Source organism: Lynx rufus, unplaced genomic scaffold, assembly GCF_022079265.1.
Source record: "Lynx rufus isolate CCGP_SWC_20201006 ecotype Redwood Valley unplaced genomic scaffold, mLynRuf1.p SCAF_9, whole genome shotgun sequence".
Classification (NCBI taxonomy): domain Eukaryota; kingdom Metazoa; phylum Chordata; class Mammalia; order Carnivora; family Felidae; genus Lynx; species Lynx rufus.
Window position 1 is genome coordinate 60,089,221 of NW_025814897.1, and position 17,687 is coordinate 60,106,907.

The window sequence follows — 17,687 nt, forward strand, 5'->3', positions numbered from 1 at the left end:
CAAGTAATTTTCCATTTTTTTATCTTTTCTATGACTAAATCCTAAAGGTTAGCTAGAATCTACATATGCAGTACCATGTAACATATGAGGAATGCCTACCCTAATTTCCCAAAAGGAAAAAACAAAGTAATATTAGAAACATTTTTTTTTTTTTAAAGTAGGCTCCACACCAGGGCGCCTGGGTGGCTCAGTTGGTTAAGTGTCTGACTTCAGCTCAGGTCATGATCTCATAGTTTGTGAGTTAGAGCCCTGCAATGGGCTCTGTGCTGACAGCTCAGAGCCTGGAGTTTGCTTCAGATTCTGTATCTCCCTCTCTCTCTGCCTCTCCCTTGTTTGTACTGTGTCTCGGACTATTTCTCAAAAATAAACAAACATTAAAAAAATTTTTTTTTAAATAAAGTAGGCTCCACACCCAACGTGGGGCTTGAACTCACAACCCTGAGATCAAAAGTTCCACGCTCTACCAACTGAGCCAGCCAGGTAGCCTCTTAGAAACAATTTTAATTTAGGAATAATTCCTTTATGTTCAAGTTCCAAGAGTTATGTTTACATTTATTAAGGAGTTTTCAAGATATACCCATGACTAACAGTTTATGATTTGAAAAGGTAAATAACTCATCAACCTGAAGCCCACTGTAAAATAACCATTTCAGTACAAATTAAGTATGTCCTAAACCTGCATATTACCTGGTAAAATGGTGACAAGTGGCTAAGCCAACTTATGAAACATTCTCAAAATCAAAAAGTTTTACCACTTATTTTTCTTACATTGGTATCATTTATAGATTATTAATCTTCCAAAATTTTTGGCTTATCTTCCTAAGTGGCCTATTTCGTGCTAACCCTCAAATAGATGCTAATGTGTAAAAGGTAGTTTAAAAAAATAATTTCATGGGGCACTTGGGTCAATTGTGTGTCTGATTCTTGATTTCGGCTTGGGTCATGGTCTCACGGTTTGTGGGACTGAGCCCCATGTCAGGCTCTGTGCTCCTAGCACAGAGCCTGCTTGGGATTCTGTCTCTCTGCCCCTTCCCTGCTCGTGCTCTCTCTCAAAATAAATCAATAGACATTAAAAGTAAATAAATAATTTCTTGATTACTTTGAACAAAGAAACAATCATTAGTGTAACTTTTTCAACTTTATTTTTAATGGTCTATTAGCTATTCCCTTGCATTCCTTTAACACTTATCCTTACTGAAAGAATGACTGCTCTCATTTATAAGTGTAGAAAAACTGAACTGTTGGATGCATAGGGAATTGCAACTGAAGATATGAACATTCCCAAAGGACAGCTCTAACAAAACTAGATAATGATGAAAGGCAAAAATGATACTCTTTTTTACCTACTGTAGAGGCTAAAGGCAAGTGCGACTACCTTTATGCTCTACAATTCTGGAAAAAAATAAAATAAAAAGTAGCCCTGGTCACAATGCTCCCATTTCATTTACAAGAATTATGGGAACACTCTAACTCCAAAGGGTCCCTAGTATATTAGAGTTTTTAACCAATTCACTTTAGGAAGCTATTAAACTACTCCATATCCTGTGTGTCAACCTATCAGTTAGAATACCCTCCCACTGTTGGGTTCCCATTACATTCTGTCTAAACCTATTTTTTATGATCTATCATGATATACTATAAATTCTTGCATATGTGATGTCTGTCCCACCATATTCTCAAGGCTTGAAAACAGAGATTACGGCCTACTGTTTTCTGTATCTATCACCAAGCACATTTTAAATTCAACATTCATCATTTTGTCAAATCTACTGCCTAGTGTAGCGCCTGGCATACAGCAGAAAGGGCAGTTAATAACCATGAAAGAACAAGGAGTGAGGATGGGTGGGAGAAAAGGAAAAAAGGAGAGAATGGTTTCAACTTACACTACTCAACGAAGAAATAACAGCAGCAAGAGATGTTCACTTAGAACACTTTAAGGCAAAACGAAGGTGTTTCATCAAGTAACTCGAATGGAGACCTAAGGGACCCAGCATATTTTTCAGAAGTATGCTAAGTAAGGATCAAGGTTTTATTTGCTCCACTCTCATGCATAGACTTTAAAGCTCTGAGGTATTGTGTAATAAGTAAGGGAGAAGTGAATTACTAGAAACTATGAGGAGCTGGGAAGCTCTTAGAACCATTAGTGAATGTTGTTAAAGTGCATCTAAGCAACTGCGGTAAACTCCCCCAAAAGATGCCTGTGTACTTATTTTCTGATCGATCTTGGGAGATCAGGTGCTTCTTCAAAACCAGTCCTGGAAAGAAAAGTAGACTAATAATAATTATAATAATAATAATAATAAAGATGGCTCAGAAGGAATTGAGGAAGTTAAAAAAAAAATAGGGAGTCCTTGTGAGATCTATGGAAAAGAAAGGCAAATACTGGGAAAAGCAGCTAAATGGAATATTCCTTTCATATACTGTAATCTCTTGAAAGTAGATCTTATTTATGTCTAAGTACCAGCACAGTACATTGTAAATCCTAAGTACACAGATAATTTCTGTAAAATAACTGTCTTTTTAGATACATGGAAGGTGAGATTTCATCACTGAAACTTTCAGGGATTTTAGAAATCTCCACTTTCCACCTCAAGAGAATCTTTCTCATACAAACAAAGCTGCCAATACCCTAAAGATAAAACATGTCTTAATCCAGTAAAGTAATTCAAGTACGTAAAGTAAATCATAACACCTTTTATTCAACAAAGGGTAAACAACCAATCCACGGTCAAACAGGTATTTAAATAATTCATACTGTCCTCGCCAAATAGTTTAATATAGTATACCTATTACCATTGCCAGCTTCCAAAATAGCTTTTATTTTTTTTAATGTTTTTTAAATTTATTTTTGAGAGAGAGAGACAGAGGGAATGGGAGACACAGAATCTGAAGTAGGCTCCAGGCTCTGAACTGTCAGCACAGAGCCCAACATGGGGCTCAAACCCATGAACAGTAAGATCATGACCTGAGCCAAAGTCAAATGTTTAACCAACTGAGCCACCCAGGCGCCCCCAGAATAACTTGTTTTCTAACTGCAAAGAATGTTTTATATTCATTTGGCTGGAAAATCAGCCTTGTCACCATTATTGTGTTCTCAGGAAAGATTCCATGTCGTGGTTTCAAGGGCCCACCAAAATAAGTGTGTATGTTTCTACACGTACATTCAGGGATATTACAATTAAGTATAAGACATGACAATATTAATATCTGAAGCAAAAAGACTTCTGGTATACAATTATTTTATATATATATATATATATATATCATATATTACATAAAAATATAAAATGGATAATCACATATACATTTACTTAGTAGATAAATATAGACAGCTGCCACTTTACTTTTAAAAAGTATACACAAGAAAGGGGCACCTGGGTGGTTTAGTGGGTTAAGCGTCTGACTCTCGATTTCAGTTCAGGTCATGATCTCACAGTTGTGAGATCAAGCTCTGCGTCGGGCTCTGTGCTGAGCGTGGAGCCTGGTTAAGATTCTCTCCATCCCTCTCCCTTTGCCTCTCCCCTACTTGGCACATGGGTGCTCTCTCTCCCAAAATAAAATTGACTAATTTTAAAAAGTATACACAAGATGAAATGTTAATTTTCTTCTAAATCCTAATCACTTTTTCCCTTGAAAAAAATTCCTAACTCATTTGAAGGTACTCACTGAATGAACAACGCTAAGTTTCTGAGCAAGTCAACTACTCAGTGTTGATACTGAACACAAGTTACAGTTCAGTATGAGGTGGAGGTAAAAAGCTATAGGTAAAATCTCTCTCCCTGAGTGCTATCTGAGGTCTTTCAACAAATGTTCTGAAGCCTCGATGCATATTTCAATCACCTGGGGGAAAGCATTTAAAATACAAATATGCCTGAGCCCCATGCCTATCTATGGAATCAAAGGTCACCAAAGGAGTGATCCAGTCAGCTGAAAACTAAATCTCAGATCAGCATTTTGGAAATAATGTTCTAACTACCAAATGTTTCTGCAACTGCCCTAATTTATCTGTGTGATGAAGGTTTTTATGCCAACACTTTCTGTAACTTCAAAGGCACAGAAGAGACTACATGAAGATTTAGTTACCTTAATGTTTTCTGGTTGCTTTGATTTACCTATTTAGAAGCAAATCAAAGCTTTAAGAACAAACTACAAAGACACGAATGATATTATACACGAGGCAGTGGGATAAAGTGACCATTAAACAAAAATGTAAATCTTCCTAATACCTATAAAACCCCTAGCCCCCAATTCTGAGAACCTGAAATTGTACACAGGAGGAAAAAAAAACTGCTATCGCAGACTGGAGGTGGAGGAACACCATGTCCCTGAAATCAAGCTGCCCAGGGGGCCAGGTGACAGTGTGTAGAGAATCATCTTGACACTAGGATGAAAAGACAGTGCAGTCTGTTCCCAGTTCGTCCAGATGGCTCAAGTGTTTTCCTCGTGCCCAGTAAGATGTAGGTCTTGGTGCAAATTACTAAAAGCTATGCAACCACTACCATTTCCTACCTATCTCACTGGGCAATACGAAGGAAGTCCTTCATTACTGTTCCAATACGTTAGCCTAATATCTAAACAGCTCTACCTACTATTCCCATTTCTGTTTTCGCCATCCAAAGACCACCCACTTCTCTTCAATCAAAGGAGATATCTGAAACAGATCCCATTCACTGTATTCTCTTTGCCCATTTTGATCCTTACGAAGTCTCTTTTTCCTACAACCTGGTTCTTGTGAAATTATATGGTACTCAGTTTCTTAAAAATTCTCACCTATGAAAGTGTCATCATAGAAACGTATAGTTTTCCCTTATTATTTGTATTCTGGAAATTAAACAGCCTAAAAATCACTGGTTGTCAAGACACGTTACGTAAATTTGCTCTATCCACGGATGAAGTTTTTTTTTTCTCAGCTGCATCTTTAGGATCTTAACAATTACTTTTATTAGCAGAAAAGAAGGCTACCTGACTCTTATTCTAGAAATACATATAATGTAAGATGAAAAAACACTTTGGAATGAAAGAGATTATACAAAGCATATGATTCAGAAAAAATGAACATGGAAAACTGGAAAACCAAGTCCATTTACAGCATTTCTTTAGTTCAGAAGAGATTTCTTAGGGGTTTTATGCTACAAAGATTATAAATATAAGAGTCAATATATTTCTCATTTCCCACTTTTATCATACCCTCCCCCTCACCTTGTACGCGCAAATATGAACATACATACACAACAATCTCCAGAAAATGCCTCCCAAGAAATTATTTAATAAATCATAAAAATCGCACATTTCAGCAGCCATAAGAATTGTAGCACAAAAAATTCCAAAGGCCCTGCTTTTAGCAGCTGAGAGGTAGAGGATGCTTTACAAAGAAATTCTATATTAAGTTCTCTTTTTTGAGGGAGTATGGCAGCAAAGAAAAAAATTTTTTTGTAACTTGATTGAATATAAATGACATCCAAAGGAAAGTAAAACTCTTCATGAGCTGGCAAAGAAACTACCTGATATTTAAAATTACAAACCTTTCCCTAGATGGACAAAAGGTTTATACTGGCTTAACAATACTGAAAAGGAGTATGATACAAGTAATTGCAATAAACAATGTAGCCCCTACTCTCCCCACGCCAAATAATTCATTTATATTCTAAAACTTGATCTATATTCAGAAAGATTATGTATTGTTAAAATACAAATATTAAGAGGTTACCTGAAGTATAAGCAAACAACTTGAGAAAAATGGAGTTAAAAAACCCTTGCAGAAAGCGAATTGAACTTTTAAAAAACCACAGAGGTAAAGAACAAGATTAAACTGCACATCAGATAGTCAACAAAAGTAGAATTTACTTTGTATCAACCCACACAAGCAAAATGCTATCTTAAGTTGATCACTGAGCAGAGAATTCAGCAAGTCCAAATGAAAGAGAGGGAGGTGTTTAAGAATGATAATCTGTAGAAGGAATGATCCAAACAGCATGAGAATTCCTTAAATCTCTCAATTTAAAAAAAGATGTCAGGACCACACCATGCCCTCCCTTGTACTTGTCTCAACGTGACTGCCAATACATTTGTACTCTTCAAAGTTCCAGGGGTCATAAAACAGCTTTGTACTAGCTGAATGACTTGCTTTCAACTTCTGTATCACGGATTCCATTCAAATTCACTGTCCTGTCTCTACCTGGGGTGGAGGTGCTGGCTTGCCATTAAGAGCCATCTGGAATGGGGTGGCCTGGCCTGCAGGAGGCAAAGGGGCAGTCTTCAACTTCTTTGTACTAGTTTTGGATGGCCGTTCCTCCTCTTCTTCATCAGAATCCTGAAGGCCATACTTAGAGAAATGGGAGACCTAAGGAAGAGAAGAATCCAACAAAATCAAAAAAATGTTTTAAAGATTTTATTTTTAAGTAATCTCTACACCCAGTGTGGGGCTCAAACTTACAACCCCAAGATCAAGAGCCACATGCTCCACTGACTGAGCCAGCCAAACACCTCAGAATCAACAAAATCAATTTTAACACTTATATTCCTAAGAGCTTCCACAATACTTGTCCTTACAATCTTGCAGAATTAGCTTTAAAAAAAAAAAAAGAGAGATCATAATATTTAAGGCACAATGTCATCTATCATACTTTACTGTTGTCCCTAGATTTAGATGATTAGTACATGTACTAGTTGCTCATATACAATTACTAAATTATTAATACAGGAAACCGAATCCAGAAACACTGCTACTATTTTCATTTCTATATGCTGCCTAGTTGCCTAGTTGTTCACTCCCTACACAAGGACCTTCAACTTGTTAAATAATCCAACTGGCCTAGAAGAAAAGAAACCACTGGGTTAAACTATCAAGGAAGGGAGGAAGTCAATGTCTTCATCCCCAAAAATCTTTAAATGAATGACAATTTAGGAAGAGTTGGTATCAAGAGACAAAAATTCTGCCTCATGTCTCTAAGGATGTCACACATTAGAAAAACCACTCCTTAGAAGTGTATCTACATGCTCACAGGATGGGGTAGAGGATGTGAATCATCAGCATAAAAGTTTTTAATAGCTCCTTATTGTTCTGGTGTTTAACTAACATATGTAATTTAGAGCAAATCATAATGTACCTCTACATCTGTTTCCTAATTTGTAAAAATGAAAAGAATTTAAGAGAGACTCTTCTAACACATTTTGTCAGTGTAACTACAGTTTACAAGAACTAGGTTAAGTTGACTATATACCTTAAACACCCAAGAACCTGTTTCGGGACGGTACTCTTTGAATTGAGCTCCCTGTTTCCTTGAAACTGCTTCCAATCTGCCCTCATAGTTCATATCAGCAAGTCGATCTGGGCTCTTTATTAAACAGCGAGATGTTTTATCCGTTGGCCAAACTCCATCCAGTGTAACTTCGGCCTTCCTGTAATGTACAACCAAGTGAAGTGTAAATGTTCCATACTTAAGACCAGAAAGCCAAGTAACATCTATATAAAGGTACCTGTGTTACTTTGGAATTACTCTGCAGGTGTTACATAAACTTGTGTCCTGCCTCTTAGGGTAGATAAGCTTAAAAGCAAGGAATCACCCCCACATCACCTAACTCAATATCTGGTTGAAGAGTCAAACTCCATTTACTTTAAACTACCACGACACATCAATTATTTCCAATAAAATTTTGACACTTAAGCTATGCATCCTTGATCAAATTCAGTGCTAAAAGTCCAGATCTAGGACTTAACTCTTGGTGAAGGTCTTAAAGTGGTGTTGTACTTAACAACATTAATAATAGCAGCAACTACCACTAACAAATGCTTCCAGAATGAGCTATCAGGAATACCATAATATTAACCATTAAATATTGAGTGGGAAGATGACTATAACTGCAGTAAGGTACACCTCCTAATATCAATATGTGAGATCAAGGACTGTGTTCTATTCATTCTGTATGACTTACACCTAGCACAGTCACTAGTACATAATAATAGATGACTTAAAGAAAAAAAAAACTTTTATTAAGTAATCTCTATGCCCAATGTGGGGGCTTGAACCTACAACCCCGAGATCAAGAGTCACATGGTTCCACCAACTAAGCCAGCCAAGTGCCCCCAGATAGAACACAATTAAATCACAATATTTAATAGGTGACTTTTTAAAACATTATTCTTTTTAGTGTGATAAAAGATATAACACAAAATTTACATCTTAAAAAGAAATTTACCACCTTAACCCTTTCCTTTTTATACCATTCAGTAGTGTTAAGTATGTCCACACTGTTGTTCAACCAATTTCCAAGACTTACCTTTCCTAAGTAAAACTCTATCCTTAGAAAACAACTCCCCGACCTCTACCCACTGGCAACCACTATTCTATTGTTTGTTTCTATGAATCTGTCTCTTTAGATGGCCTTAAATAAGTGGAATCATACAGTATTCAATGTTTTATGACCAGTTTATTTATGTCCTCAAGGTTCATCCGTGCTTTAGCATGTCAGAACTTCCTTCCTTTTTAAGGCTATATAGTATTCCATTGTGTGTAAAAAGATTTTGTTTATCCATTCATCTGTCAATGAATATTTGGGTTGCTTCTACTTCTTTGCTATTATGAACACTGTTATGAACATGGGTGTGTAATCACTCATGGTTGTGAGATCCTGCTGCCAATCCATCTGGATATATCTCCAGGATATATATCTATATGCACATCTACATATCTATATCTATATGCACATCTACATATCTATATCTATACTCATATATAGATATACGTATATATCTAGATACATACACACACACATATATACACATATATGTGTATATTACTTCCAATTCTTTAGAAACTGATGGGTCATTTTTAATTTTCTGAGGAATCACCATACTCTTTTCCATAGTAACTGAACGATTTTACATTCCCACCAAGATATACAAAGGTTCCAATTTCTCCATATTCTTGCCAAAACTTTTCTTTTTTAAACTTAGTAACGATCCTGATGGTATGATAGCTCACTGTGGTTTTGATTTGCATTTCTCTAATTATTAGCAATGTTGAGTACCTTTTCATATGTTTGCTGGCCATCTGTATCTCTGGAGACATGTGTACTGAAGTCCTTTGTCCATTTTTTTTTTGGGGGGGGGGTATTTTTGTTGTTGTTGAGATGTAGTTCTTCATATTAACCACTTACCAGAAATATGATTTGTAAACATTTGCTCCCATTCTGCAGGTTGGCTTTTCATTCTGTTGCACGTACAGATGTACAGATGTACAGGGTTCTTATATTTTAATGTAGTCTAATTTGTTCATTTTTACTATTGTTGCCTATGCTTTTAGTGTTGTATTCAGTAAATCCTTGTCAAAATATAATGACATGGTAAAAAGAAGGCCTTGGGGCACCTGGGTGGCTGAGTTGGTTAACTGTCCCAACTCTTGATTTCCATCAGCTCAGATCATGATCTCATGGTTAGTGAGTTTGAACCACACATCAGGCTCTGTGCTGGGAACAAGGAGTCTGCTTGGGATTTTCCGTCTCCCGTTCTTTCTGCCCTTTCCCCCATTCCCTCTCTCTTAAAAATAAACAACCATTTAAAAAAAGAACGTCTCTTCAAAAAATGGTGTTGGGAAAACTGGACAGTAACATGCTAAAGAATAAAACTGGACCACTTTCTTACACCATACACAAAAATAAATTAAAAATGGATTAAAGACCTAAATGTGAGACCTGAAACCATAAAAATCTTAGGAGAGAACACAGGCAGTTAACTTCTTTAACACTGGCCAGAGCAACTTCTTTCTAGGTATGTCTCCAGAGGCAAGGGAAACAAAATAAAAAATAAACTATTGGGACTATACTAAAATAACAAACTTCTACACAATGAAGGAATCAGTCAACAAAACCAAAAGGCAACCTAAGAAATGGGAGACGGTATTTGCAAATGACATATCTGATAAAGGGCTAGTATCCACAATACACAAAGAACTTATAATACTCAATACCCAAAAAATGAATAATCCAATTAAAAATGGACAGAAGACATGAATAGACAGTTTTCCAAAGAAGACGTACAGATGGCCAAAACACATGAAAAGATGCTCAGTATCACTCATCAACAGGGAAATGCAAATCAAAACTACAATGAGATATCACTCACACCTGTCAGAATAGCTAAAATCAACAACACAGGAAACAACAACAGGTATTGGCGAGGATGTGGAGAAAAAGGAACCTGTTTGCACTGTTGGTGGGAATGCAAACTGGTGCAGCCACTGGGGCAAATAGTATGGAGATTCCTCAAAAAGTTAAAAATAGAACTACTCTGGGGTGCCTGGGTGGCTCAGTCGGTTGAGCGTCTGACTTCAGCTCAGGTCATGATCTCACAGTTCATGAGTTCGAGCCCCGTGTCTGGCTCTGTGCTGACAGCTTGAAGCCTGGAGACTGCTTTGGATTCTGTGTCTCCCTCTCTCTCTGTCCCTCCCCCACTCGTGCTCTATCTCTCTCTCTCTCAAAAATAAACAAACATTAAAAAAAATTAAAAAAACAGTACTCTGTGATGCAGCAATTGAACTACGAGGTGTTTACCCAAAGAACACAAAAATACTAATTCAAAGGGATACATGCACCCCAATGTTTACAGTATTATAATTATAATAGCCAAATTATGGAAATAGTTCAAGTGTCCATCAATTGATGAATGGATAAAGAAGTATACACACACCACACACCCCATTAAATATTATTCAGCCTTAAAAAAGAATGAAATGTTGCCATTTGCAACAACATGGACGGAGCTAGAGAGTATTATGTTAAACAAAATTACTCTGAGAAAGATAAATACTGTATGATTTCACTCATATCTGGAATTCAAAAAACAAATAAGCAAAGGAGGGAAAAAAGAGTGAGAGGCAAAACAAAAAACAGACTCTTGACCATAGAGAACAAAATGATGGTTACCAGAGGGGTTGGGGGGGCGGGGGTTGGGTTAAATGGATAATGGGGATTAAGGAGTGCACTTGTGATGAGCACTGGGTGATGTATGGAAGTGTTGAATACTGTACTCCTGAAACTAATACACTGTATGTAAACTAAAAACTTAAAAAAAAAAAAAAAAATATATATATATATATATACACACACACACACACACATACATATATACATACATATATATATATATATATGTAAACTTCCCCTATGTTTTATTCTAAGAGTGTTGTAAGTTTTAGGTCTTATGTTGAGGCTTTAGTCCATTTTGGGGTTTTTTGTTTTTTTTTTTTAATATAGTATAAAAGTACAACTTCATACTTCTGTATACAGGTTTCCCAGAATCATTTGGTAAAGAGATTGTTCTTTCCCCTACTGAATGGTTTTGGCAATCTTGTCAAAGATAACTTAACTACATATGTGAGGTACAATGCTGCTAGTATCTTCATAGGGATTACATTAAATCTGTAGATTGCTTTGGGTAGTATAGACATCTTAATAATTTAGTCTTCCAATCCATGAACATGAGATAATTACCATTTGTTTGTCTTCTTTCAGCTTTTGCTTCCCTGGTTAATCTTATTCTTAAATATTTTATTCTTTTTGATGGAATTGCTTTCCTTTTTGGACTGTTCATTATTAGTATATAGAAACTTAACTGATTTTTGTGAGTTAATTTTGTATCCTGCTACCTTGCTGAATTTATAACTGTTTTACGGAATCTTTAGGTTTCCCACATAAGATCATGTCATCTCTCAACAGAGATATTTTACTTCCTCCTTTCCAATCTGGGTGATGCCTTTTTTCTTTTGAGACAGATGGTGGGAACACACAGGGGAGGTGCAGAGAGAGAGAGAGAGAGAGGGAGGGAGGGAGGGAGACAGAGAGACAGAGAGACACAGAATATCTTAAGCAGGCTCCATGACCTGCACAGAGCCCAACGCAGGGCTCAATCTCACAACTGTGAGATCATAACCCGAACTGTAATCAAGAGTCGGATGCTTAACTAAGCCACCCAGGGCCCCCAGGATGATACCTTGTATTTCTGTTCCTTGCATAACTGCCCTGGCAGTTATATTGAATAAAAGTGGCGACGAAAAGCTTTCACTCTTCCACCACTGAGCATATTTTCTGTGGACGTTGAAAATATGGCCTCCATTAAGCTAAGATAGTTTTCCTCTATCTCTAGTTTGTTGTGTGGCTTTCTCATAAAAGGGTATTGTATTTTGTCAAAATGCTTTTTCTCATCAGTTGAGATTATCATGTGATTTTCTTCATTCATTTTACAAACATGATGTATTACAAGATCAATTTTTCTATGTTGAACCTTCCTTGTGTTCCAGGAATAAATCCTACTTGGTCATGGTGTAAAATCCTCCCGATGTACTACTGAAATCCATTTGCTAATACAACTGGTGACAGAACAATGCTGGGGTTGGGTACCAACCCCTGTGCAGTTGAAAATCTGTGTATCTGACTCCCACAAAACTTTACTACTAATAGCCTAGTTGACTAGAAGCCTTACTGATAACATAAACCACTGACTAACACATATTTCGTATGTTATGTGATTATATACTGTGTTATAATAAAGTAAACTAGAAAAAAGAAAATGTTAAGAAAATCGTAAGGAAAATGCAGTTACAGTACTGTACTATTAAAAAAAACCCATGTATGTGGGCTCACACAGTTCAAGGGTCAAATGTATATTTTGTTGAAGATATTTACTTCAGTATTCATCAAGGATATTGATCTGTAGTCTGAAGTCATGTGGTTGAAGGCTTTTGGGGGCATGGGGGGCTGTATTTTTTGATTACTGATTCAATTTCCTTATTATGGTTGGTAGGGTCCCCTAAGGAGAGAGAGAGAGAGAGAGAGAGAAAAAAAAAAAAAAAAACCCTCAAGGCAGCCTGGCTATATGTGTATGTGACAACATCCCTCATGACCTTGTAACATGAGACCACTTAATCAGACTACATGTTTGTGTGTTACCATATAAGAGAGACAAAGAAATAGAAAACGTATTAAAAACTATACCAGGCGGCATTTGGGGCTCAGTTCTTCGTGTACGAACCCAACTGAGCCGTGCCAGCACAAATAAAGTTGCTTCCTGGAAAGGAAAGCTTCAGGGTCACGACTCCCTGTATGAGAATACTGCTACAATAGGAGATATCTAAAAATTATTATACTTATAGGGCTATTCTGAATTTCCACTTCTTCACAGTTCAATCTTGGTAGGTTGTGAACATAAATTATTTTACCTGTGGCCCTTTCATGTGTCTGAACAGGTATCCGAAGCTAGTTTCTCCAATTACAATAAAGAGAGTTAAAAATGATCATAGCAGACACAAGAAAAAAAAGTACTATTAAAAAGTGTTTTGGGAAAGTAACAGTTGGTCCTGATGATATTAGGGAAAAGGAGTCAAAAAAAAAGTCCTAGTATAGCATTTCTTTACCATTTTTACTTTTAAATTAAAGAAACAATCATCTTAGACTGTACAGTAAGTCAAAAAAGCAAGTTGCAGGAAAATGTATATAATATAAAAAAATGTGATTTAGTGGATTATTTTTTCTTTTTTTTCCTTAAAATTTTTTTTCAATGTTTATTTATTTTGAGAGAAAGAGAATGCGAGTGGAGGAAGGAGGGAGAGACACACACAGAATCCAAAGCAGGCTCCAGGCTCTGAGCTGTCAGCACAGAGCTCAACACAGGGCCTGAACCCACGAACCGTGAGATCATGACCTGAGCCAAAGTCAGACGCTTAACTGACTGAGCCACCTATGCATCCCAAGCAGATTTTTCTAAATACATAAATAAATTCATACCTATTTAGCCCTTCACCCACAGGTGGTTTTTGGTTATCATCTAAGTAGACAATCACTTCTTTCCTTCGAATATGCACAATATCATCCAAATTTAGATTTGTCAAATTCACATCTCCTTCAAAATAGATTGAACCATAACCTACAAGTCAAAGCAAATAGTTAAAAACTCATCCTGTATAGAAGGCAAATAATCTATTTTATACTCCCAGTGACTAAATAATCAGAGGAAGCAAGCAGCTTTAAACATTAATCAGGATTTTATTTAATTTTCTTAACAATTTTAAATAATCTCTACATTCAACATGGGGCTCAAACTCACAACCCAGAGAACAAGAGTCACATGCTCTGTCGACTGAGCCAGCCAGATGTCGCTAAACATGAACATTTTAAATCATCTGGTAATACTTTCATTGTGTTATTTCATCCATAGTATGTATTAGAGGGTGACATCAAACAGTTATCTAGTTTAACATCTACATTTCTATAGCACTTATCCTCAAAACGGCCTTCTTAAATCTCTTCTAAGTATGTGTACTACTGCTACATTTGAAACAACCCTTACTTAGTACCTAGCTTTCAGTGTACCTGAGAGCCCTTTTGAAAATACAATATAGCAAGATGAGATTCCCCCCCCAAAAAGTTATCTGTATTAACTTAGTATGAAGTTAAACCTAAATACTACTCCATCTTTTATTACTAAATTTTCTCTTAGTATTTTCTTGCTCACCTTCTTTAATTGTAGAAAACTCCAATGAGCCAAACAGTTACCAAAGAATGTTACACGATTATAAGCTTATTTTGTTACTTGTCAAAGTGTTTACCATGAAGGTCAAGGTGGGTCCAAGTATAGGGAAAAAAGAAATGGATTCAGCTATCAAGAGCTTCTTTTACTTAATTACAAAAATAAGGTGAAGATCTTTGGCTTAAACACTACAAACTTCTACATTCACACTCACCTTTACGACCAATAGTGAAGTCAGAGACAATGCATTCTCCTTTTTCATTGGTAATTTTGGCAAGGTCATCCATAGATGGAATAGTGTAGTAACCAACCTTAGTGAGAACAATGCCTATGACAAAAGAAACAGCAAATATAATATTAATCGTAATTGTCCTTAGGTACAGGAATTTTCATATTTCACTTTTTCCTTTTTGAAAAATAATAATCTAAAAAAAAGCTAATATAATCTGAAACAATCAGTAACTAAATAAATTATTAAATAAAGAGAAAACATATAGGAATAAAGCATTTTTCCAAACTGGTTTTCTAAGGAACACTATGTGCCTAAGAGAAACTGTGTGTTTTTTTTTTTGTTTAAAGATTCCTGGTCAAGTAAGTTTGGGAAACATGCACATGATAGTATGTTACAGGCTCTGAGAACTTGTCAAATAATTAAGTCTATTTAACTTCACTTAATCCAGTGTTTCTCACGCTAATTAACCAGAGAAACTTCATACGGCCTCCATTAACATACTATACTATGAAACATAATCCATAAAATGAGTTCTGAGAAAGGGTTACTTAAGATACTTTTCTTCTATTCTACAGATGAAAATTCCAAAACCCAATGTGTAAAGAACCTGCCTTGATTACAAAGTAATTTGGCGGTATAGGCAGAGCTATAACTCCAAAGTCAATACGTGTTATTTTACAGCCTGTCTTCCATAAACCCCTTTTATCTTTCAAATTTACATCCCTAAGTAAAGAGCTAAAATCAAGATGAAAAATCCGACACGAGGGGTACATGTGTGGCTTAGTCAGTTAAGTGTCTGACTCTTAGTTTAGGCTCAGGTCATGATCGCACAGTTTATGGGCTCAAGCCCCGTACTGGGCTCCATGTTAGCGGTGCTGGGCTCCATGCTGGCAGTGCAGAGCCTGCTTAGGATTCTCTCTCTCCGCCCCTCCCCTGCTCTCTGTCTCTCTCTCAAAATAAATTAAAAAAGAAAAGAAAAGAAAAGAAAAGAAAAGAAAAGAAAAGAAAAGAAAAGAAAAGAAAAGAAAAGAAAAAAAAGAAAAAGAAAAATCTTACATAAGAAAGTCCCAAGGACAAATGGAAACTTAAAACATCTAAATTAGTGTTATTTAAAAATAAAAACAAAAAAAGGTCTAAATTAGTGTTATTTTTAAAAGTATTAACTAAGTAGATTTCTGAAGAATTCAAGAAAACAGAACACTGGTATGCTTGTTGTAATCACCCCTTGTCCCATTTATAGGTACAAATTAGGCTAACTTGCTTTGTGAGAGAATTTAAGGCTAATATCAGATCAAACTTCATCCTCCTGCAATGCCCACTTGTATACTTAATGTGTTTCTCTACTGGCAATGTTTAGAGAGTTGTTACAGTGTCCCTGGGGATGGAACTTTAAAATGAGAGGTGACAAACAAGGTCAATGAGAAAACAAAGAGCAATTAAAAAAAAAATCTAGACTGGGTATTTGAAAAACCGATATAGTATCATAATGAATTCATGTAGATACACACACAAATAAAATATAAAGTTGTTTTCACAGGGCACCAAGTGACCAGAAAATATATGTGAAGGCAGTAAGATGATTAGATACAGAAAAATGTTACAGACACTGCAAGATGAACTATAAAGCAACTCAAATGTTCACTAACAGAGAATGGATAAACCAAATGTGGCATATTTATAGTAATGGATTACTACTCAACAATAAAAAAAGAATGAACTGTTGACATATTGTGGATTAAATCTGATAAAAATTATAGAGTCAAAAAGAATATATATAGTATTATTCCATTTATATAAAGTCCAAGAATAGGCAAAACTAATCTATGTGACAGAAACCAGACTGTGGTCAACTTCTGGGGATGGGGACATAAAAACTTTCCAATTTCCATTATATATATTCAGTATATATATGTCAAAATTGATTGAAATAAACATTTAATATCTGTGCACTTCACTATATGTAAATTGTGCCTGTTAAAAAAAAAAAAGGGAATGTGATTACATTAATCAAAACCCAAATGAGGGGTGCCTGTGTGACTCAGTCAGTTAAGCGTCTCTCAATTTTGGCTCAGGTCATGATCTTATGTTTGTAGGTTTGAGCCCCGTGTCAAGCTCTGTGCTGACAGCATGAAGTCTGCTTAGGATTCTCCCTTTCCCTCTCTCTCTGCCCCTCCCCTGCCCAGACTCTCTCTCAAAAATAAATAAATAAACATTAAAAAACAACAACAACAGGGGTGCCTGAGTGGCTCAGTCAGTTAAGTGTCAGACTTCAGTTCAGGTCATGATCTCATGGTTCATGAGTTTGAGCCCCGTGTCGGCTCTGGGCTAACTGCTCAGAGCCTGGAGCCCGTTTCAGATTCTGTGTCTCCCTCCGTCTGCCCCTCCACTGCTTGCACTCTGTCTCTTGCATTGTCTCAAAAATAAATAAACATTAAAAAAAAAATTAAAAAAAAATTAAAACAACAACAACAACAAATGAGATATTAGGTCAACAAAGAAAAAAAGGCAAGCTTTAAGTAAACAATCAAGACACTATAATCTTGTAGTTTACATTATTTGTTTCATACATCAGTTGGGAAAAACTAATCAGTTCATTGTTGGGGGAAACGAAAGAAAAGCACAGAAACTGAGGTGATAATAAATAACCATAATAATGTATACCATTTGAATCCCTACACGTTTCAGTCATTATGGTTTATATACTATGCTAATTCATATCTCAAACCCTTATATGATAATATTATCACTATTATTTTAATTAAAAAACTAGTAAGCAATCTGAGTTTATAAAGCTAGAAAAAGTAGGATAGTCTCTGTGGCTATAAAATTTGGGATCTGTAAACTATGCCAGGATAATTAATGACATGAATTTACTCCAAAAATACAGAAAGTATGTGAATTAAGAATCAACCAAAGCAGGGGCACCTGGGTGGCTCA

The 17,687-nt window shown here is 36.0% G+C and overlaps 1 protein-coding gene and 1 non-coding gene across 9 annotated transcripts in view; both read right to left on the bottom strand.

Annotated features, from left to right (window-relative positions):
- NUP98 (nucleoporin 98 and 96 precursor) overlaps window positions 1-17,687 on the bottom strand; it is a 118,993-nt gene that overhangs the window by 35,511 nt on the left and 65,795 nt on the right. For all 8 annotated transcript variants that reach the window (XM_047071140.1, XM_047071139.1, XM_047071142.1 and 5 more), the window contains 4 exons: window positions 14,733-14,846; window positions 13,777-13,915; window positions 7,221-7,398; window positions 6,176-6,340 (listed from right to left, as the gene is read on the bottom strand). In XM_047071140.1, coding sequence (XP_046927096.1) covers window positions 6,176-6,340; window positions 7,221-7,398; window positions 13,777-13,915; window positions 14,733-14,846 — 596 coding nt within the window. The remainder of the gene's footprint in view (window positions 1-6,175; window positions 6,341-7,220; window positions 7,399-13,776; window positions 13,916-14,732; window positions 14,847-17,687) is intronic.
- On the bottom strand, window positions 410-482 carry TRNAK-UUU (transfer RNA lysine (anticodon UUU)). The gene has a single exon. It is a non-coding gene; the product is annotated as a tRNA-Lys (tRNA).